The sequence below is a fragment of the Monodon monoceros genome, unplaced genomic scaffold (genome assembly GCF_005190385.1).
Source record: "Monodon monoceros isolate NGI ecotype Baffin Bay Population unplaced genomic scaffold, NGI_Narwhal_1 Super_Scaffold_15, whole genome shotgun sequence".
In the NCBI taxonomy this organism is placed as follows: domain Eukaryota; kingdom Metazoa; phylum Chordata; class Mammalia; order Artiodactyla; family Monodontidae; genus Monodon; species Monodon monoceros.
Window position 1 is genome coordinate 60672982 of NW_021703771.1, and position 24486 is coordinate 60697467.

The window sequence follows — 24486 nt, forward strand, 5'->3', positions numbered from 1 at the left end:
TTGTGGTCAATATGCATGACTGCTGCTTTACTGCGTTCCATTTCTCCTACCTCCTATATGAAAATTGATACCCAACTGCAGAATTATTCCCACTTTCTGACCGTGCCCAGTCCAGAAGAAACCCCTGCTCACCTGAGCCCTCCCTCCTCATTACCTACATGTGCTCAATTCTTCACACCTTCTTATGAGAAGCACCTAGACTCCACGGCGGTCTCTCTGCCTACAACAAGCATCAAAAAAAATAATAATTTTGACTACGGTTGTGTCCTGGTGGTCTTTGACTGATGACATCAACAAATGATCGGCATCAACATATGCTTGCTAAAGAATTTTCTACCATGATGTCCCCAATCTTAAAGTGTTCAACTACCTCTTCATGATCTGGACATTTAAAATCCTGCCTCCCCAATCCCTTCACCCTCTCCCAGAAGGACATCTTTTGAGACTCTTACCCCGCCTATAAGTAACGTCATATGAGTGATGAATTTGTGAGTTACAGTCCCTCTAACTTTGAGTTTTATATATTTAGCTCCTGTGTCCCTCTGTCTTTTGGAATTTAGCGCTGCCGAAAAGACTAAAGCTAATTTTTTGTTTCTTTGAAGATGATTTTTGGGGGAGTTTTGTTTTGTTTCCAAGATTGGCTTAATCTCATTAAAATTCCCTTGTGATGTTTTACATAAAATATGGTGCAATCTTGGGGTCTTCCTGTTCATCATTTTCACCTATCTGCATTCTAGGAGTGGTTTCCAAGGACAACCTCTATATCATCAACTCTTCGGCAATTGCTATCTATTTTACAGGCTTCACTGAATGTTTAAATTTTGCTATTATGATTTAGGCTTCCGTGGAGTCTCTTCTAACCTGTTCTGATTCTTTTCTCAGCTCAGCAATATCCCCTTACTTCTCACAGACACCATGCAGCAGTTATTGAAAGAAAATTTTTGTTTCCTGCAATACACCTGAAAGAAAGCTTTTTGCCTGCATGTGCTCAGGTACTACCGATTTTGCCACAAGCCTCTTATTTCTTAACCATCTTTAAATAAAAAGAAATATACCCAAGCCCAGTATTGGAAAGTACTAATGTGTCAGTTACTCCCACCATCTATCTCATAGTCCACCTGAGAGCTAGGAGAATCCCTAGCAGCCAGTCAATTGCTGGTTCCCTTTCTGAAATGCAGGCACATTTGAATCTTCCAGGATCAAGAGGGTCACCCCAGCTCAAGAAAGACTCCAAATTACAGCTGAGGTTCACCAGACAAGAGGACAGACAGAAGCAGTTTTAAAGTTTGCTTCTAACAAGTTTTCTCTTTCCTTCACTTTAAAAAACAGCGCCTTCACACACAGCATTATCATAGAAATAAAAGCTTGTAATTTTCTGACAATACAGATGTAAAGAAATGAAAATCCTCCATAATGCCACCACCGGTGTTAATTCTTTCACTCATTTAACAATTGCATGTGTGAAGGACTACATCAATTGCTGAAAAAGAATCAGAAGCAAAACAGAAAAGGTCTCTTTCCTCTTGGGACTTACATTTCAGCGGAAGGAGAACATAAATGAATCATACAAGTCAATATAAAATTGCACCCACGAAAATATTCCAAGGAGAGAGACAAGGTCCCACTGAAGCACACAGTAACCCATTTTCCTTTACACTAGTCAGAGGCCGGGGGTTCCCTGAGAAAACAGCAATGAGCTGGTACACAGGAGCAGAACCCAGTGTTCCACAGTGTTCTAATTAATCATTAACACGTATAGTTACATGGTTCATCCCACCCCTAGTGTGTTCATATATTCTTTTTCCTTTTAAAAATCTTGAATATCTTTGGCATTTTCAAAGAACCAGGTTGTAAATTACTTGATCCGTTCTACTTTTGCTCTGCTGGCAAGATTCTAAAGCTAAGAAGGACTTTAGGTGTCTTCAACTAGGGTTATTGCTGGGCTCTCCTCATCTTGCCCCTTGTACCCATACCTCATGTCAATGTGTGGTTCTGCTGGCTTGTGCCCCACTGTTAAGATTCTCACTGACGTGGTTCTTCTTACTGGAGGTGGGTGGGTTCTAAAGAATGGTTTTTACTGTTGGTGGGATCTTGATGTTGCTACTTTGAAGGCTAAAAGCTGCCCTCTTGGATGATTTTGGCAATGCAAAACCTGCCCCCGTTCCCTCCACTAATCCTGAATTGGTAGGAGATTGTGGCTTACGGGTTGAATTAGTTTAACTCAAGAGACTCTTGTATAGAAGTATTACAATTTTACTTCAGTATTAGTGGTCCCCCTCCTCACCTAGCCCCCTTCTAATGTTGTCTTTAGGGTGCATGCTTTCACACTGTTAACTCTCATTTGTAGTGCTGAGAACGGCCCCTGGCTGAACTGTCAGCCCCATGACGACCGGCGCTCCAGAGCTCCCTCTGTGCATGGATATGGCAGACTCTTAGGGATGAAGGAAGGAATGTTTTCCTATTTACATATTTCTGTGACTATTTTAGAGGGAAGTTGGAAAATAATGGCCCAGGAGTTTTTATTGAGCCTTCTTATCTGGAAGCTTTTTTAAAAATTAGCTGTATAATCCTAATTCCAATATATCTAGGTTTCTAATTTTATATTTTTACATCATTTTTAAAAAGCTACTAATATTTCTATCAAAAAATCTTGATTACATTATAAAATGAAAAGAGCTTGACTAATGATCACAACTCCAAGAAAAAATATGCCCTAGAGACAGAAAAGAAATACATCAACATGTTAGCAGCAGTAATATTGATATTTAGGCAATATTACTATGGGTGAGTTTTATTCTTTACTTTTCTGTATTTTCCAAATTTTCTAGAGGGAATGATTACATTTTAACAATAGTTAAAATTATTACTGATCTGCATATTATTGGGAGAAAACAAACTATGTCCAGAAATTGTTTTCTAAACCAATATTTGAGTTTCTAAAATTCAAATATTGTCATAAATAACGAACGTGTGGAAAAACACTAACAAGCCCAAACATGGATCTGAAATTTTTTTAAGCCAGGTTACCACAGAGGCAACTGATCCAGTGGAGACCCATGAAGAGTCACGGTAAGAGGACAAAGCCACTTGGGTAAAGAAACAGCGTGACCATAAATAGGAAGAAGCAGAGACAAGAAGTACCTGAAGCACAGTGACCCAATATGGATGTACTATTTAGTGTGGTAAGTATCAGGGGGAGGATTTCAGACCAAACCCAAGCTTGGGCGTGCTCGCCAGACATCTTGTCATTTAACCCCAACCTCCCACAGTGGGTTCTCTTAATATTACCACCCCTCAACAACAATCAATTGTAAACATAATGTAAATAAAAAGATCACTCTATCACAATTTAGGAAGGAAGAAATAAACTCATTTTTACTACTGCTGCTACTATTTGTTTTATGCTAAAGTTTTATCTAAAATTCTTAATGCTATCATGACCTTGTATGCTATACAGAGTGGATGTTTCTTGTTTTTGCATCCCACCCCCTCCCCCCGCCCCCAGTCCATTTCCCCTTCTTCATAGCATCCTGAATTTCCTTCCAACCCTTCCATAATTCTCAGCTGTGCACTTTGGGTGATACTCACATCACATCTAAAGGATGCCCCAAGGAAAGAAATTACACTCAGTTATAGTCCATGGTGAGATGTTTCTAGGACTTCTGGAAAAGACGTGTTCTTTTAGCCTGTCCTTGCCCTTGATGGAGGGTCTGAGGATCTAAGTGTGGAATCGCAGGGGGTTCCGTATGGAGTCTGAGGGCAAAACCAACACTGGAGAAGGCAGAGTACAGATTAGTCCTTGCCTGACACTGTGACTCGAGCAAGACCAGCTGAAAGTCAGGGCTACTGCAGGTCTTTCTTTTTTGCTTAAGTCACTTTAAATTAGGTTTCTGTCAGTTGTATCTGTTAAATTTCTGACTAATATAAATAAAACGCTTTTTTGCCTTAGCAAGTTTACTCTCAAATGACAGCTACACATATACTTTTTAGTAAAGAAATGTGTTCACCTTGTGATCGTCCACCAAGCAGCACATTCATGTTCTGTACACTTTACCATATGGATGTTATTCTTCAATTAAGAAGAAATGCTGTTGAATATGGTAAGCCATCAATATATAAATCACACCATTTCCCAATATAAAAAAATTGTATCGGTGCTTCCCTCATGGCGCAGTGGTTGAGAATCTGCCTGCCATTGCAGGGGACATGGGTTTGAGCCCTGGTCTGGGAAGATCCCACATGGCGCGGAGCAACTAGGCCCATGAGCCACAACTACTGAGCCTGCGCATCTGGAGCCCGTGCGCCGCAACAAGAGAGGCCGCGATAGTGAGAGGCCTGCGCACCACGATGAAGAGCGGCCCCTGCTCGCCACAACTAGAGAAAGCCCTCGCACAGAAATGAAGACCCAACACAGCCAAGAATAAATTTAAAAATTAATTAATTAAAAAAAAAATTGTATCATATGGTCCATCAGAACACAGTCCCAGCTGTGACAAAGCGAGACAGTGGCATGGACATATATACACTACCAAACGTAAAATAGATAGCTAGTGGGAAGCAGCCGCATAGCACAAGGAGATCAGCTCAGTGCTTTGTGACCACCTAGAGGGGTGGGATAGGGAGGGTGGGAGGGAGGGAGACGCAAGAGGGAAGAGATATGGGAACATATGTATATGTATAACTGATTCACTTTGTTATAAAGCAGAAACTAACACACCATTGTAAAGCAAGAACACAGTCCCAGCCTCAGCTGAGGACAAAATCCACTCAAAAGCAATGGTACCCAGGAGGGAGCTCAACAAATACCTGTTAACTAAATATACCTTGGAGTTTGTTGAAACTTTAAAGAAAAACATGACTCTTACTCATAGGGGACTTACAATCTACAAGGAATACGAGATAAAGTCATCATACATGTAATTATAAAAGTGAGAATGGGAAAAATAAAATTAAGTTATGGTTAGAAATGGATGAGATTAAATTTGATCTGCTACTAGGATAAAAAGCAAGAATTCACGTGAAAGACTGGGGAAACCCTCAGGTGAAAAAGATCCCATAAAACCCAAGTCCTACTTAGAATCTCAGAAACATCGAAGAAACACAACACATTTTGTTGTTATGCTCAAACAAAGGCATTTTATTAGCTGGCTTTACACCTTAAATAATATCTTGGTTACCAAAGGAACAATTTCCAATAACTGCAAACTAAGCAGTTCCAAATGGTTGTTTGTTGAAGGAAGAACACTCACTGCTCAACACAAAATACCTTTATTAACCTTCAACAAATCTTTTCTTACAGTTAACTAAAAAACTGCTCAGGTCAAATATTAACTACCTCAATAACCCATTTTAGTTATTCTTCCTTAAAAATGTGTGTTGTAAGTTGAAATCAAAAGAGAAAACTGAAAACATCTGGTGGTTTGGCTGGAAGTAGAGTTCACGTCATGATGATTCGATGTCTTCTAACACATATTTCTGATAACTTCCGTAAGTCTCAGCAAGGTAAATCCATTAGTAACATTTCAAAGGAAAAGCTAGTTTTTTCAATGAAAGTGAAATATTAGCCTTCTTTGCCAGCTGGCAACTTCAACTTTTTGTAGGCGCGGCGAATGATACTTCTCTGCAGCTAATTATAGCTTGAATTTTCTCTCTCCTTTAAAAAAATATCAATTGCACATTGTTGCTTTAACTGAATAACTGGATTCTTTCAAAACATGGAGGTTAACTATCTCACTGTGTTTAGAAACATGGTAGAAATTCTGACCCATCAGCCTTTTATCTGTAAAAGAAAAAAAAAGCATTTGCTATAATTTAACCAACCACATTATATGAACAACAACAAAAGGAAAAAATGGCAGTGGAGCAATCATTACATCAGGTGAAACTTTTTTGTTTTTCCTGCAACTTTTTTCCTTCCCTAGTCTTGTTATTTGAGATTTTCTATAATCTCTCCATTACTTTGCACAAGAGACTGCATCTTATTTTTAGAATGCTCTTTCATAAAGAATGTTTTGACAGTTAAATGTGATGCTGCTGCTGCTGCTATTAGGTAACATTTACTGAATGCTTTCTAAATGCAATCACTGTGCCAAGTGCTTTATGCAGACCATTTCATTTCACAACTCCAGAAGGTAGATTCTATTACCCCATTTTCATAGATGGATAAATTACAGGACAAATGTTGTTCTTCTGCAACTAGGAATTAGTGGAGCAGTAACTCAGACTTAGACTTAAGTTTAACTCCAGAGCCTTTTTCATGGTACACGTATAACTGAATTTTGATGCAACCTAAAGCCCTATGTCCAAAGTATCCATCCAGTTAAATGAACTGAGTAATTTTTATGCAGAAAACAAGCATATGAAGTAATGAAGCCCTTTTTAAAAATACATGCATACCTCGGAGATATTGTGGGTTCCGTTCCAGGCCACCTCGATAAAGTGAGAATCGCAGTAAAGCAAGTCATAGGAATTTTTTGGTTTTCCAGTGCGTAGAAAAGTTATGTTTACACTATACTATAGTCTATTAAGAGTGCAATAGCATTATGTCTAAGAAAACAATGTACATACCTTAACTTAAAAATACTTTATTGCTAAAAAAGGCTAACCATCATCTGAGCCTTCAGTGAGTCATAACCTTTTTGTAGGCATAACATCAAAGATTACTGATCACAGATCGCCACAACAAATATGTAATAATAATAATGTAAAAGTCTGAAATACTGCAAGAATTACCAAAGTGTGAAACAGAGACATGAAGTGAGCAAATGCTGTTGGGAAAATGGTGCCTAGAGACTTGCTCAATGCAAGGCTGCCACAAACCTTCATTTTGTAGAACACAGTATCTGTGAAGTGCAATAAAATAAGGCATGCATGTATTCATAAGATCTATATTAATCATGATAGTGTGGGAGAAAATTTAAATCACTGAAATTCTGGTTCATTTCTGGCTATTTTCTCCAAAACTCAACTGTACCTTACATTATATATTAATGTTTCAGAAACATTACTGATATATTAACTGAACTTTCTGAATGAATGAACTGAGAACCAGTTATTAAAAAAAAAATGTAATGAGGGCACTTTGTTAAACAAAACCACTACCCCCAATTCATTTGACTCTTATTAAAGTCTATTCTCATGATTTGGACTGCATACAGATGTATTTTTCAATGGATTTCCTTTAATTTTGAGCAATATTACTGGTGGAGAAGACAGTTTGGAAGTTTCGTTATGAGAAGATCTAAGATGAAACATTTTCTTCCCGTCATTCTTTTAATCTTTAATAAAATTTTAAAATGTTGTTCTAATATAACTGCACTCCCGTTAAGCCATAAAATCTCAGTAATCATTCTTAAAAAGTAGAAAAAGAGGGCTTCCCTGGTGGCACAGTGGTTAAGAATCCGTCTACCAATGCAGGGGACACGGGTTCGATCCCTGGTCCGGGAAGATCGCACATGCCGCGGAGCAACTAAGCCTGTGCCACAACTACTGAGCCTGCACTCTAGAGTCTGCGAGCCACAACTACTGAAGACCATGCACATACAGCCTGTGCTCCGCAACAAGAGAAGCCACTGCGATGAGAAGCCCGCGCACCGCAACGAAGAGTAGCCCCTGCTCGCCACAACTAGAGAAAGCCCGTGCGCAGCAACGAAGACCCAACGCGGCCAAAAAATAAAAATAAATAAGTAAAATTTTAACAAGAAAGTAGAAAAAGACATAATAACCATGGATACATGATCAGTCACTTTAAAATACCTCGGTGACTACACCAGCAGCTATGGTAGAACCACTGTAGCGCAGCATGAATCTCCCCAGCTCTTTAAAGTCTTTGTACAGCTCAAGAGCCACTGGTCTTTGTGTCTGTAGCTCCACCAATGCATTCTGGCCTTTGGTCAACAATCTATCACGAAAAATAAAATGGAAATCTAATAAAGGTAAAGAAATGTAATTAAAACCCGAAAAATATTTCACATTCCATCTACACATCAACTTAGTTTTTCAAAAACTTAAAAAGTAAAAAGGGATTTTCTTAAAATGAAAATATATGCCTTTGAATTTGAGGGGGTTAGTTGAAAGAAATGAGAGGAGTAATTCTAGATTTAAGAAATATTAGCTAGTTCGTGTGTGTATGAGTGTGTGTGTGTGTGTGTGTGTGTGTGTGTTTTAAACAATCCTCCAAATTGAACTCTATCCTTTGAAGGACACTATAATCTAAAATACTCAAGACACCTCCACCAAAGTCTTCCCTTTCATTCCCTCATGAAATTAAAGAAGAGTGATGCAGTTGCATTTAAAGAAAGGAATGCAATGTCCTATGTCTTCCATAGTAAAATCCTAATTGGTAGATTATGTGTTAAAAAGTTATCTTTAAAGAGGATAATCTCCTAGTGCCAACACACTACCCTAGATCTCTCTCTCCCTCCCTCCTCTCTCTTTTCTCACATAGGAAGAGTGGTTCTTTAACAGACGTTCAGGATAAAATCATGTAAGATTCTTTCACAGTATGATGTTTGTAGGAAATGAAGGGAGATGAGGCATGGGCCTGATTGCAAACAGCTTCACACAAATAAGCAAAACCACCAAGAATCCTTGTGCACGGGCCCCACCAGAGTTACTGAAAGAGGGAGAACCCAAAGGGGACATTCTGAAATGTTCCCTAATTCAATTTTGATGTGTTCTAGAAGGATAGAGAACAGCATTCATAAACTCCCCTTCTGAAAGATTAATTCAGGGACAGACAGATAGAATAAGCCAAAGTTTCTAAAAAACGTATTCCCAAAATTCTAAATATTGGCTTTGGGCAATTTCAGCTTAAGGTCCCATTCCTTAGGAAGGAGAACATCTAATATATTCATAATTTGCATTAAGTTTGGTTCTAGAAAGCTTGATTCCATCCCATATAAAGCAATCGAGTCTACAATGTGCCAGGAATGGAAACAAAGGGGAAAGGCCAAATGGTGTTGGTGCAAAATAAAAGGACAAAGCTACAAATACGGTGACAGGAAAAACTAGCATGAGAATATATTAAAACCTAGAATTACCATCATTGAGCTAGACTCTGCAGCATGAGCAGGGAGGGTAAAATTCAGGATTACATCTGATGAGCCAATGTCAGATTGAGAATTTTCCAAGTCAAACAGCCCGCCTCCTGCCAAAAGAATTTATGTGACCCAACTAACTAGATTAGAATCCTGGGCCTGCCACTTGCTAGCTTTGTGATCTCAAACGTGTTATACAATCTCTTTAAGCCTCAGCCTCCTCATTTGAAACATGGGAAACATAATAATACCTGCTTCATACGGTTGCTGAGAATGTAAACCATGTGAAAGCACTTATGACAGAGCCTAGAAAATAGTGGTCCTCAAGAAACATCAGCCATTAGTTCTATCACACTTCTCAGTACATTATGGCAGACACTCATGCTAGAAGCTAAAGACTCAGGTTAAAAATAAAGAACTATCTTTAAAAGAGAGGTGAAGTGGCCTCTTTTTTCTAACTAACGGAGAAACAGGCATGGGTTTAGAACAGTGTGAAGATTCTTTCTTCTACGTGCAGCCAATCCTAAATTAACCCTCTAACCACCTTGGCCTCTTACACAGGTGCAAATGAGGAGGAACACCCCAGGACTGAAAAAAAAGGGGATTTTGGGTGGGATTCCCCATAGGGCTGAAGTGAGGAAAACCCCAAAGCTGAAGCAGCCAAACCAAACTGTGGTCAACCTTTAGTTGAATTAGAGTAAGAAACTCAAGATTCTCAGGAAGCACCTCCTCTGAAAAAATCCCGTGCCTATCCCAGCCAAGGGGGAACTGTCCACACCTAGACTTAGATATTAATGGTAAGCAGAGGGGACCAACATGTGGTGACCACCTCAGCCTAGGCACCAGGTGGACTTCAAGCAGAAAACAAAAGTACTTTCCAGGTGGGAAAAAAACAGTGTTTAGTTCACTCTCTTCCTGAGGTATTCTTAGCATAGGGCATGATTCCCATGAGGGGGTGACAAGAAAGTTAAGAAGCACAATCAGCTGGAATTTGGGACAAGTGGCTAGGCATAACTCAAATTCATCTTCAAAAATGTAGGACTGATTTTTTAAATGCCTTCATTTTTACATCATCAGTATCTAGGGCTTGATACTTACATATAAACTTATATTTACATTTTTATTTACAATTCACACCCATCACCATCATATATAACTGAAATTATATCTAGCATTCCTACCTAAACAGGAGCTTAAATATTTGTTTTTGTGTTTTCATCTAGTCCTTTAAAAAAATGATTTCTGGAACAAGTAAAAACAGACTTCACTTATCGCAAAGAGAAATATTACACAAATGAATTAATCTGTAAGGAATGTGCTTAAATTGTGTTTATTATTTATGCATTAAAACACTTACTTAGGCTTTTTCTTTGTGACTTCACCAGTGCTTTTGTTTAAGACGCTAATCAATCGTTTAACAACGGCAGGTTCACTGATGGTTTGGTAGTGTAACAGCACCTAAAACAAAAAATTGTAACACTACAAAGCTGTTCGCTGCAGCATCTCTGGTCTTTTACTCTGGCACTCACACGGAATCACGTTAGCCTCAGCACTACTGCCTGGAGTTGCAGGATCTCCAGCTGCTTCCCCTAAGTCCCACCACTCCAATCAGGTTGTCCCTTAACTCACTAGGGGAAAAGGTCATGGGAAGCAGTTCCAATTTCTCCTCCACCACTTACTGTGTAAACTTGAGTAAATTACATAACCTTCCTTATAGGATTATGATGAGAACTAAATAACAGAAGAGACAGTGTCTGGTACAGCAGATGTTCAACAAATGTGAACTGTTTCACCATAAAAATGAGGGAAGGGGATTCGCATGATATTCAGCAGTAACGAATTGTATTCATTGCTGGATGATGAGAGTAAAATATTATATGGGAGTTTAGACAGGCTTTGAAGTCAGGCAGACCTGAGTTCAAATCCTAACTTTACACATTCTAGTTGTGTGATCTGGGGCACATCCTGTAATAACCGTTTTCCCCCCAATATCCCCAACATCAGGTCTCTCGTCACTAAATGAGGAAAACCCGATAATGTTATTTTAAAGTGGTGCCTAACACACGGTAAACCTGAAGTTAACTGATGGCCTTATATATTAGCTATTACTGTTCACGTTTTATATGTAAGGAAATTAATATCAAATAGGTTAAGCAGCAATAAGGGTGCCAAGACCACTCAATAGGGAGAGAACAGTCTTTTCAACAAACGGTGCTGGGAAAATTAGATATCTACATGCAAAAGAATCTTACACCATATACAAAAATTAACTCAAAATGGATCAAAGACCTAAACAAAAGGACTAAAACTATGAAACTCTTAGAAGAAAACAGAGTGGGAAATCTTCTTAATGTTGAATCTGGTAATGACTTCTTGGATATGACACCAAAGTAAAGGCAACAAAAGGAAATGTAGATAAAGTGGACTTCATCAAAATGTAAAACTCTTGTACATCAAAGGATACTTAAGAGTAAAAAGACAACCCACAGCCTGGAAGAAGATATTTGCAAATCATACACTGATAAGGAATTAAAACCCAAAATACATAAAGAAATGAAAAGATGCTCAACATTACTAGCCATTAGGGAAATGCAAATCAAAACCACGATACACCCCTTCACACTCATCAGTATGCCTATTATAAACAAACAAACTAACAAAAAATCACCCCCCCCAACACCCACACACACAAGAAAGGCAAATAACAAGGAAGAGGAGAAATTAGAACCCTTGTGTACTGCTGGTGGCAATGTAAAAATAGTGCAGCTGCTGTGGAAAACAGTTTAGTGGTTCCTCAAAAGTTAAACACAGAATTTCCATACAATCAAGCAATTCTACTCTGAGATATATACTCGGAAGAATTGAAAGCAGGGGTTCAAACAGATACTTGTATGCCAGTGTTCACAGAAGCATCATTTACATCTGCCAAAAGACAGAAACAATCCAAACATCCATCAACGTATGAATGGATAAATAAAATGTGGTAAATACTTACAATAGAATATTATTCAGTTTTAAAAAGAAATGAAATTCTGATACATGTTATAACATGGATGAACCTCAAAAACATTATGTTAAGTGAAATAAGTCAGACACAAAAGGACAAATATTGTATGATTCACTTATATGAGGGATGTAGAATAGGCAAATTCATAGAGAAACAAAGTAGAACTGTGGTTACCAGAGGACAGGGGGAAAGTGTGATAGGGGGAGTTATTGTTTAATGGGTACAGAGTTTGGGATAAGGAAAAAGTTCTGGAGATGGGAGGTGGTGATGGTTGCACAAGGTGAATGTACTTAAGGCCACTGAACTGTACACTTAAAAATGGTTAAAATGGTAAATTTTCTGTTATAAATATTTTATCACAATAAATCAAAACATGAATTTAGTTAAAGTCTAACCCATTCTTCTTTTTTTTTCTTCTTAAATATATAGACAGTTTACCATATAAGCTAAGGGAAACAAAAACATTTATGTATTAAGGAACTAGTCCCTAAATAGTGAAATTTAATTGCTTAGGAAGCCTCTCCTTGGTTAAATTTTTAAAAATTGTGGAAGTTTCTTCCCACAGAGAGTGGATTAAATGGCAAAACGTGATTTTTTTTCTGAAACAAATTTCATCCTGGTATTCGTGAATCAACATAAGCAAGTAGAATCTCTTAAAGCAGCACTGAAAAGCTTTTAATTCATAAAAGAAACTACAGTACACAGGAAGACAGTATTACTATTCAAAGTAACTACCAACCTCCTGACCTCTCTACCTCTCCATTGGCAAAAATTATTGCCGCATGAGTAAAAACACAGTAACCAACCTCTTCAGCTTCTCTCCATTGGACATACTGCTTTCTAAGAATGAGTGCCATTCGTTCATAGCAATTTCTTGCTTATCAACACATGAATTTTAAATATTTAAAAGAAGTATTTGCAACAATAACTGATTTTTTGGACAGAGCTTTTGCCCCTCCCCTTTTTTAGCATATGGGAGAAATGGAATATAATTATAAAACTAAAATACTTAAACACTATTTTATAAATATAGTTTTATAGGATCAAGTTTACATAGAAATAATTACAAAGAATTATAAGCAAAGCACATGGTTATCTCAAATAAAGGTGCAGAGGTATAAAATAAATTTAAATGTGCTAAATAAATTTATTCCCAATCTTTAAAATACTATCACTAATTTAAATAAAGTTTAAAGGTCAATTACTATTACTCCCTTACTTTTATTTCAAAGATGCATCAAATGGAGAAAATGATCTGTTTATATTTTTAAAGGCAAGCCATTTAATTCCACCGAGAAACATTTTTGATTCTCATGCAGAACCTGTACTATATAATAAGCTGATCAAGAAAAGAAAAATAAGTCTAATGGGGAAAATGTCCATTAGTTAAATGGCAAAAGCAAGGTACCAAACTATAAACAGAGTACGGCCCCAAATAGCTGAAAAAAAATTTACACATAAAACAAAGAATTCATGCTATTCACAAGTAGTATCTTTTCTGGATAAGTAACAATACAGTATAAAATCCCCCTCTTCCCATAAATGTGCATGTTCAAATGGTGCTAGTCAATGATAACCTGCAAACCAACCTCACAGCTTCAGCGTAATTAAAGTTTACCTAGGTCAAGCATCCCCAAAATATATCCATAGATACCAATGTACACAAAAAAATACTCTGAAGTGTAAAGAACAGATAATTATAGGTTACACAATTATAGAAGATTCTGTTTTTTAATAAGATGTTAAATATGATTTTTAAAATTTATTTATTTATTTTTGGCTGTGTTGGGTCTTTTGCTGTGTGTGTGCTTTCTCTACTTGTGGAGAATGGGGGCTACTCTTCGTTGCGGTGCACGGGCTTCTCATTGCGGTGGCTTCTCTTGTTGCAGAGCACGGGCTTCAGCAGTTGTGGCTCGAGGGCTCTAGAGCACAGGCTCAGTAGTTGTGGCACACAGACTTAGTTGCTCCATGGCATGTGGGATCTTCCCAGACCAGGGCTCGAACCCGTGTCCCCTGCATTGGCAGGAGGATTCTTAACTGCTGTGTCCCAGAATTTTCTTATCATTTTTATTTTTTGTGTGTTTTCCAAAATTTTCCATAACAATGTATTACTTTTATAATCAGAAAAACTACAAATAAGCTTATTATAAAAAAAAAAAACCAAAACAGAAAGACCCAATCTAAGAAGTAACATTTGGAACTCAGCAAAAAAGTGTCTATGATTTTCCCTAAACGATTTTTTTATCATCAGTTTGTATCCTATTGATTATGAAATTTCTTCTCAATGCCTTTTTGAAAAAAACATCCCCAGACTTAAGGATCAAAATTAAAAAAAAAACACAATAAAGATGATTTTCAAATTCCAATTTCATGTTTTTCTGGATGAGAGCAATACAAATGTTAGTTGAAAATAACAATAGCAACATCACCTATAAAGAGAGTTACTACTTTTTAGGATAAAGTTATATTGAATTTATAAAAACAGTAACAAACATTTTGAAACTTACAGGAAATCCTTTAGTGATAGGAATTTCAATATTAAAGATGAGGATTCGGGCTCTGAAACGAGTGCAAACCTTAATGGGTTCTTTGGGGCCACAAAATATGCAGCCAACACTGTAACAACAACAAAACAAAAACAAAAAAGGAGAGCAGGTAGTTGGGGGGATAATTAAATACACATCCAATAGGAAACCTTTAAAACCATTAACAAGGTAAAACAATCCAGTAAATTAGGGACTTTTTCTAAATAGTCCCTTTTGGGTTAAAGCATGGCTTTACACCATTATTAACCTTATGTCATTTTCATACATTACTGTTTTCCCTCAAAGAACATGTCAGGTACACACGTTGACACGTATTAATTTAAATTTTAGTAGGTTCTGCTTATCATTCTTACACTTCCACAAGTGCCTATTTCTGGCCAAATGAGATTCAGAATTAACACTCAGTTCTTTCATTTGAGCTGGTGAATTGCAAATTTTACGCGTTTTGAGGTCCTACATCCAAAACAATGGTCGCTTAAACTCATTTTCTCACTCACTTGATTTTGATGACATCCATCCCAACCAACGTAAGACTAACATGATCGCCTGCTGCCGCCCAGTCAACAGGTTCATCATGCAGAGTGATTCCTGGAAATGAGTAAGAACCAAAGCATACAGTGAAACATCTCAATATCAAACCATAACAACCAAGGGAGTTTGGCTGATTTGTGCCTCATCAGTCACTACTCATCATTTTCAATATGAATGGATTGAGATTGAGAAGTGTTAACTGTAAGCACTGAGGAAAACACACTTCCTCTAGACTTGACTCTTCTGGACCACCACCCTAAACATAAAGTGACTTGTATTTGTCCATAAAAGGCTGATTTCTACTTATTTAATCAAGATTTTTTAAACTCATTTATACGACTGGTATATTCATTAAATAGGCCCCATTCTAATACTTCTCTTCTATTAACGGCTACAGGCATAATAGTACAGTCCCAGTTACTTTCAAAACATAATAGATGAGACTGGGGAAGATGACTAGTAGTATTTAAGCTTTGCTCCAATTAGACAACGACGTAAACAATCTCTGAGTAACCCACAGGGCATCGGTACTCAGTCAGATGGTACCCTCGGCAGGCCCCTTCATTATTCATGGCTCAAAAGAACTGCTTCCCAGAGAGACAGATGCACAATGATAAATAATTTTATGAAAAGGAGGAGATTAATAGTGTAAGAAAACTTAATTTAAAAATGATCCCAGCTATTGCTACCTTTACTACCGAGGGAAAATCCTAGAGTATAATTGCAAAGGGCAATAAAACTCAGGTATTTGAATAAAGGCTTTTAAAAGGTTTCTCATATTTTCTGATTCTGTGGGGTAAGTTCCTTTCTATAGGAACTTGAGTCTTAACGATGAAGACAGTATGTAGACCAACCACTGGGGAACAGTTCTCGATTGACATGTTTTTAGTAAATTACAATTCACCCATCTCCTCCTGAAAATACTTATTTTTTCCATATAGCATACTCTTGAGTTTCTTTGAGACTCTTTGGGAGTTCAAGGAGAACTTTAAGGGCTCTGAGACAACCTAAAGTTTTATTCAAAGTTTCATGTAGGTGCACATCTGCATTAATCTGAGAAGAGGGGCCATACTTTCATCAAGGTGTCAAAGAGGTTCCTGACTCTAAAAACGTTAACAATTATGATATTTTAAAATGTCTGTCAAATTTTCAACTAATTACATTTAGTTTTTACATGTAAATTTAAAATGACCATATCTGAGTTTTGGTATGAAATGTGGAATTCAAGTCAGGAGCTAGCTACTTACATAGACTAGAGATTGCCTTTAGCTTAGGATTTAAGAGCTTTCATACTAGAAGTTCAATTAACAATATAAAATTTTCTGAAGATAATATATAATCTGACTTCCTTCCCCCAAACATGTTACACTGTCCTACATGTGATATTTATCTTCTTAAGCACTTTCTTCACTGGAGAAAGAAGTTCTTTTTTAACACTCTATGAACTTATATGTTAATAAAGTGAAAATGTAATTTCGAATTTCCATTTGTTGGTAGCAGATTTAGTCAGTTCTCTTTTTTAGGACACTACTGGTTAGTGAGCCAGAGTAGCACCTAAAGTGTTCAGACAGAAGCGTGCATTAAAAAATCAAATAAATCAATCAAAAGCATTAGGGTGAGAAATTGAGGACTGAGAATCTCCAAGTTGGGTTAGAAGGGTGGCTCTCAAGGAGTGAAGCAGTGCTTCTCATATGGCTTCCCTTTAAGAACCACTGGGTTAAAGATAAGTGGTTGGAGTTTTTCTGGTAGGGTAGGGACAGGAAAGAAAGAGGGAAAGAATGTAGAACTTTCAGAGGTGACCAAATTATGATTTTGGAGCTCACAAAGGAGCCAATCTGTAAAGTCTATGACCATGGTTTAGGATCATGGTTTTAATTCATGTCTGATTATATTAAAAAAAAATTTCCTATTCTCAAAAAGGTCTTTAACATATAAAGAAATTAGTATTTCAATAGTATTGCAGCTCTTGATCACTTTAAGAAACAACAGCAGAGATAATTTAAGCTAAATTTAAAGATGAATAAGGGAATGAAAGCCAAAGTTATTTCCATTTAACCTTTTTCTTTCTACTTGCTTAGAGATCAAGAAAATTTTGTTTGATAAAAATAATATACACTTTTTAAAAAAGAATCATTTTCCACAGACCTTTTGTTTGCAAGTTTACTTTATAGTATAAAACAGATCTTCAGTTTTATGTTGAAGTCAGAAGTTTAGTTGGAAGCTAGAATAAGGTAAGTGCAGAATTATAAACTTTTAAGCAGAATTCAAAAAAGAAGAACATGTATACGGGTAAGGTCAAATGATCAGAAGATAGAAACAGTTATAAGCTATTATGAAAGGTCATATACATGCAAAAGCAATAATTGCGGCACTTAAAACTAGCTCAATTTCTCTTTTCAACATTAGGATTCTCTCCATTTGCATCTTATTTTCTTAAGTCTTCCTGTGAAAAATTTCTTTTGGTATAAACATGATCTAGGTTGTTAACTTATAGTAATTCTGAAATACACATTTCAAAACAACAGACTGTAGCACTCTGCTTTGCCACTGACTATTTAGTGCCAGGATGGGGTCAGACTTAATTTCTGCTACTGAATACTATTTTAAATGTATCTGACAGGTGTCTATACATCTGGGTCAATCCTAGCCAGCCTTCTTGAATCAATGTCAAAAAAAAAGAAAAAAAATGCTACCACAGTTAGAATGTTATATGTACATTTATACACACATAGTCACAACAGAAAAAAATCGTTTAATGTTTTCACATTTTTACCTTCAACAGTTAGTATCATTTTGACAGTCAGTTACAATTTCAGTAAGAGGTTATTTACTCTGGAGTTAATAACTAAACTACTTTTAAAAATCTGCTGTCTCAACTTAAGGGTTATTTAACAAAAGAATCTTGCAGAGGAATACCTTTTGCAGTACAAGTTTCATTAGGAGGCATTGCTAGTAGTCGGTCACCAGTTTGGATATAACCAGCTTCAATTTTACCAGTTACACAAAATCCAGATCCTTGATCTACAAAACATGCCAAAATTTTATAATGGTTCACATAACAATATCATCTATGTTTAATACTGCTAGCTATACTAAGTTTCCTAGTAGTTATATAAAACTAGTAGTTCAATGAACATTAAGCAATGATCATTTCAGAATTTTTAATATATCTACTAAATATGACACACCACATTCTACTCTTGATTTTCTTATAAATAAAAATATTTATATTAGAAAAAGTGGGAATTCATTCCTTTTTCAATTTTATTGAAATGAAATTTATTGAATACTTACTAAGTACCAGGCACAGTGCTAAACTCTGGGAATAAAGAGATGAAAATATAAGTCCCTACCTACAAGGAGTTTACACTAGTGAAGAGAAAGGCAAAAACAATTACATTGTCCTGAGACAAATGTTATTTATAATGTGCAATGGAAAAAAAACAAGGTTCATCAAAGAATCCATGATGATGGAGAATGACTACACTTTAGCGAGGCACTTAGAAGAAGGAACAGGAGTTTACCAGACAGTTTGTGTGCATGTGCAAAGGCACAGTCATAACCAAATGTGGGACGTGCTAAGACCCATGTGTCATTTATATGGAATTTATATGGGGACCATTTGGAATAATGAGGGAAAGGGCAAGACAGGAGGCAAAAGAGGTAGACATGGGACAAATAATAACGGGGCCTCATAAATCACACTTAGGGCTTGAATTTCATCCTCAGTTAAGTAATGGGAAACCAGAAAAGAATTGTGAATGGAAAAGTGACATGATGGTGTTTCTGTGTCAGAGAGATGGGGAGGTTGATTGAAATGCATACATGGACTACAGAAAGGGAAGAAACTCAAGAATTTGAGAATAAGGTATGACAGATTTAAGGTGATAAGGTAAATGGGGGATAATCGCAAAAACAGAAAAATCTGAGATGTGCATTAACTGTGAGATAGAAAATTAAAGAACAAGATCCATTTTAGCCTTGGTGAATTTGAAGTATCTGCAAGACATACAGATGGAGAAGATGCATTCAAGGGGGCACCAATCACACCAAACCCATGAGAATGGTACCCTGGGAGCACACTCCCTGTGGAGATGCCCAGCAGCAGTTAGCAGATATATCTGCAGAGTGAGAACAGGTCTGGGTTGGAGATTTGGGAAGCATCAAGATGCAGGAGATAGATGAAATCATGGATGTCGGTCCAAAGGGAGCATGCAGAATAAGAAGAGGACTGAAGTGACAGAACACGAGTCAAGGGACAGAGAAAGAGGAGCCCACAGAGAGGATACAGAGAGGTGAAAGGAACAGAAGAGCAGGAGAAAGTTGGTCACAGAAACCAAGGGGGAAAAGTTTCAAGGTGGATGTGGCTACAAGCCTCAGAAGTAATGCCAAATTCAAGTAAGATGGAAGTAAGATAGAACTGAAAAATGTGTACTGACGTTGGCAACCAAGAGTTCATTTGATAATCTCAGTGGGAACTGAGATTGAGGCAAGCAATGCAGGCAGAAGCCAGGAAGCTGCCTGAAGAAAGAAGAGGTAAACAAGTAGAGTCAGCAAACCCTATTAATCAAAAAGAAAATTAAGCACCTCTTATATTTTAAATAGATAATAAGCATTTTGAAAAGAATTACCGTACTTCCTCTTCTACTAGAATGCTGGAAAATGATAATAATAAATTTCAATTTCACTGAATGATTTTTGTGAAGCACCTTCATTTATTCATTTATTAAACAACATTTATTAAGTATGTTTTATATGCCAGGCACTGAGCTAGGTCTTGCAAATATGGATACAGAAGTGACAGTACTTGCCCTCAAGGAGTTCACAATCTAAGTGAAATAAACAGCACAGGAACAATTATAAAACGGCATGAAAAATGCAGTGACAGAGGATACAGAGAACACAGAGCAACACCTTAGGGTATGTGTGTGGGTGACCTCAATTATCACCCCAGAATTATCAATTTATTGCTGCTCAGTTCCAAATCTACTCTCTACTTCCTGCTCTGTGACAATGGAGATTTGGGGAGCAGCTGACATCTTTACCATACTGATTATTCCAATATGTAAGTTATATATTGGAATAATAAGTTACATCCTTTTATTTATTAAGACCTTTTATTCCATTTCCATTTTATATTTTTCTGTGTAGAGCCTTGTACACATTAAACTGGATGTATTCTTAGGTATTTAATACAACACCTCCTACAACACCTCTTCTGAGTTTGTCCTTCCTTGGGTTCTCTTCCTCAGCCCTAGGGTACCATAGAGTGCCCTTGTATCGTACAGTCACTTTTTTCAATATATTAATAATCCTTTATATTAAACTTCCCATTTTACATATGTGTGGTGTCTATTTCCTGACCCAGACTGCTATATATGGGTAGGAAATGGACAAGTAAAGAGAGAGAAGAGCACAACATGGGTAGACATAGTGGCAATAAAAACCCTATGTGATTAGGAAATACTGAATGATCCAGTTCAGTTGAAGGATACAGAAACTAAAGGAATCTAACGGGAGAAAAAAACTATGAGGCTAGACAGATAAAGGATCAGGGTTTTTTTATACTTGGAAGGTGAGTATGAGATGGGGAAATGGTTAGTAAATTGAAGATTCTTCTAGGCAGGGGTGTTAAGTAACTAGAATTGTATACCACTGGCATAAAGAAGGAAGAATCTGAAGACAACATAATAATTTTGTCCAACAAAAGAGGTCAGGAGTGAATGGAAAGGCAGGGACCATACTGAAGTAGGCCAATAGAGGTAGCACTTACCTTTGAAAACATCAGATACACATAATCTGAAAGGCTTGTCAACAGATCTTTGAGGAGGCTTGAAGGAATCTGGAAAAAATGGTAAAATGGCAAGGTTTAATTTTAAAGTAATTTTTATTTATTTATTTATTTATTTGCAGTATGCAGGCCTCTCACTGTTGTGGCCTCTCCCATTGCGGAGCACAGGCTCTGGACACACAGGCTCAGCGGCCATGGCTCACGGGCCTAGCCGCTCCGCGGCATGTGGGATCTTCCCAGACTGGGGCACGAACCCGTGTCCCCTGCATCGGCAGGCGGACTCTCAACCACTGCGCCACCAGGGAAGCCCTAAAGTAATTTTTGACTCATGTCCAATGAGTCCACTATACTCCCATGTCTCTCAGAAAATAATTGTTTAATAAATACTAACAGCAAATTGACTGTGATTCATATAATACTCTAGTTTATAAAATGTTTTCACATGTGTTTTCTCATTAATGTCACAACAGTCTGTGAGGTAGGTAGAGCAGGCATTAATTAAACAAGAAAAATTTAGCATCAGTTTAAATATTGCATATAATTTCAAAATTGGTGACCCAGCTCCTCTGACTACAAATCCTATGCTTTTTCACACATATCACTGTCCCCCATAAAGAACTCTAAATAATAATTAATATCAAGTTCATAATGCATTAAAATTAATATGGCAGTATTCTTACCAATCTGTTCTAATAAACATAGTCCTTTATACCATTTTGTAAGTTCACTTGACTGAGATCTTGTGATTAGATTTTCACCACTGAGACCACTTGTAGGGATAAAAGCTACATCACTTTCCTATAGAAAAGATTGAACATATGAAACTCAATACAACATTGTTTTTAAAAAATTAAAAGGTTCACTATTAGCATAACTGTACCAAGTTTGCAAAAGCAACACTGTACTTTTTAAAAAGTAATAGAAGTCAGAGAACTACTGCCCTGAAGTTACCTGATACAACAGTTTTCAACTTTCTTGATTTTGTGGGAGGGAAACTTACAAGCATTAAGCATTGAGTGTTTCCAACACACTCAAGCATTTTTACCTAGTAACGTAGGCACATTTCACATTTTTGCTGGAGAAATTTCTCTCTACTAGTTTCCACATTCCTCTATGACCTCCCTAAACCTATACATCTCATTTAATAGGTGGAGAAAAAGTCTTCTACTTATACTAGATCCAAGCCAATTTATAAAATGTATGCAATTTTCTAAAATGAAGTAATCCAGGGAATTCCCAGGCAGTCCAGCGATTAGGGCTCTGCGCTCCCACTGCAGGGATCCCTGGTTGGGGAACTAAGATCCTGCATGCCACGCATGGCATGGCAATAAACGGTCAGTCAAACAAACAAACAAACAAATAAAGTAATCCAAAGAATGTAAGATATACATAATATCAGGGAGAAATAAAAACAAAAAGAATTAAAATACTGAACAAGAAGAGCAAAGTAGTTTTTTCTCTCATATCAGTAAGATGAGACTTAAGGAAAGTACCCAAATAAATTTAAAATTATCTTACCTTAAAACCTGCTTGCTTAAGAAAGTGCCCAAGTTTTCCAGTAATCTCTTGAAACCTTTCTTGTTGCCAATTAACCTGATAAAGATCCAATTTATTTTTAAAACTATGCTTCAGACCATGCTATATATAAAAAATTAAAATTTTTGCAATAAAATATAAACAGTCAAGACTATAAAATATAATTATAAAATCTATTAAATATGAAATCTATTAAAATTAAAGCTCACAATGTCAGATCTTACTATTAATATGATCTAAAAGTAAATTTTCTTACAACAGAAAGGCTGGAAACAAACTCCAATGTTTACAGAATTTTTTGGATATGCTAAAAGTGACTTCAAATGTGGGGAGAAAAAGTGAATAACTTATTAAATTGTGCCTGGACCAACTGCTGAAATAAAATAAAATTACTGACACCCCCCCTCCAAGTCAAACAGATATCTTAGTGTATGTATATGTAATATGAACTCTAGATAACCATTCCCATGCTATAGTATTTAGGAGTAAATGTAACACTGTCTGTAACTTGTACCTTACATGGAAATTCATGTCAAAATAAGATAGATAAATGGATGGATACAGGGGTAGATAGACAAAAATGAGATAAAGCAAGTGGTAGAATATTATGTAGCAGGTATAATATGGGTGTTACTGTAACATTCTTTCAACTTTTCTTTATGTCTGAAAATTTACATACTAAAGTACTGGGAAAAAATAAAAGGTATATGTAATAATGATACTATAAAAGAGCTATGTAGAAAAACTTAGGTGAATATGAATTTGATCCCAGGGTAAGAAAATACCTAAGCATAATGAGAGAAATCAAAAGGAAATAGTAATATCTTTAAATTAAGCTTACAAATTGATTTTTTTAAAGTTTCAAAACTGAGCAAACTACATAAATTCCAAAAGAAAAAATACAAATGATAATATACAAAGTATATTTAAATATTATGACCATTCATAGAAGAGTAAGTTTAAAGAAGAAAAATCATGTTTTATATATCAAATTGGAATACAGTCTTTTAATAACAGCAGTGTTGATAAGAATTTTGGGAAGTGAACACACCATATAGAAGTAAATAACTAGAACTTTTCTCAAAGGTATTTTCATCATGTACAGCAAGTCTTAAAAAATATATATATATCCTTAGGCCCAGAAATTTCCACAGAATAGACTATTTCTAAACACACACATACACAAAACTGGAAATATTCAAAAGTAGGGGATTGTCTGAATAAATGTTAGTGTATCTTTAAAATACACTAGAATAAAGCTATAAAAACTACCTCTTTGCCTCTTTGCGTAAAAATTATTAATTACTTGGAAACATGAACAAGAATATTGTCAATTTTTTGAAACAGTAGATAATGAAACAGACTAGAACCCAATATTATTAAAAAAAGATTTTTACGTGTAAAATTAAATTGGATGGACATACAAAATGAAAAGTTAAAAATTGGGCGGGGGAGTTAGAAATATAGGTTATTTCAGGTTTTCTTTATACTAAAATAAATATGCATTTTTATAACTTAAAATGACTTTAAGATTTATAAATTAATTCTGAAAGTGAGAATTTGTCTTCTTGCTTAAAAATTACTAATACCTCATTTATTTACTATTAGCATCATGAATTTATTTTTTAAAATATGACAACTGGACTAAGAAAATGTATACTAGTCACACCTGAGGTCATCAATACGGCAGAACATCATCTTAACTACCATCGAAAACGAATTTTCAAGAAGCCTTTAAATACCTGATCCATTTTATTGACTGCAACTGCGAGCTGGGTCACTCCCAGAGAACGAACCAAGAGGCCATGTTCTCGTGTTTGTCCCCCAGTCTCAAATCCAGCTTCAAACTCTCCCCTGCTGGCATCTACAACTAAAACTGCTACATCTGCCTAAAAAAGAAAAAAATAACAATCAAAACAGCAAATAATGTCACAGCATTTTAATTCAAAGGACAGATTATTAAATTAGTTGTGTGGGTGAGATTTTAAAGGCAGACTCCAACCTGACACCAAACACAAAGCAAATCAAAGGAATTAC

At 36.4% G+C, this 24486-nt stretch overlaps 1 protein-coding gene across 4 annotated transcripts in view; it reads right to left on the reverse strand.

The window, feature by feature from the left end:
• Window positions 1–5116: 5116 nt before the first annotated feature.
• Window positions 5117–24486, reverse strand: part of HBS1L (HBS1 like translational GTPase) — an 81822-nt gene continuing 62452 nt past the window's right edge. For all 4 annotated transcript variants that reach the window (XM_029223870.1, XM_029223874.1, XM_029223871.1 and 1 more), the window contains 10 exons: window positions 24192–24338; window positions 22432–22506; window positions 21594–21711; window positions 20896–20964; window positions 18039–18143; window positions 15089–15179; window positions 14553–14661; window positions 10396–10496; window positions 7756–7900; window positions 5117–5779 (listed from right to left, as the gene is read on the reverse strand). In XM_029223870.1, the coding sequence (XP_029079703.1) occupies window positions 5768–5779; window positions 7756–7900; window positions 10396–10496; window positions 14553–14661; window positions 15089–15179; window positions 18039–18143; window positions 20896–20964; window positions 21594–21711; window positions 22432–22506; window positions 24192–24338 (972 nt within the window). In that variant the 3' untranslated portion in view covers window positions 5117–5767. The remainder of the gene's footprint in view (window positions 5780–7755; window positions 7901–10395; window positions 10497–14552; window positions 14662–15088; window positions 15180–18038; window positions 18144–20895; window positions 20965–21593; window positions 21712–22431; window positions 22507–24191; window positions 24339–24486) is intronic.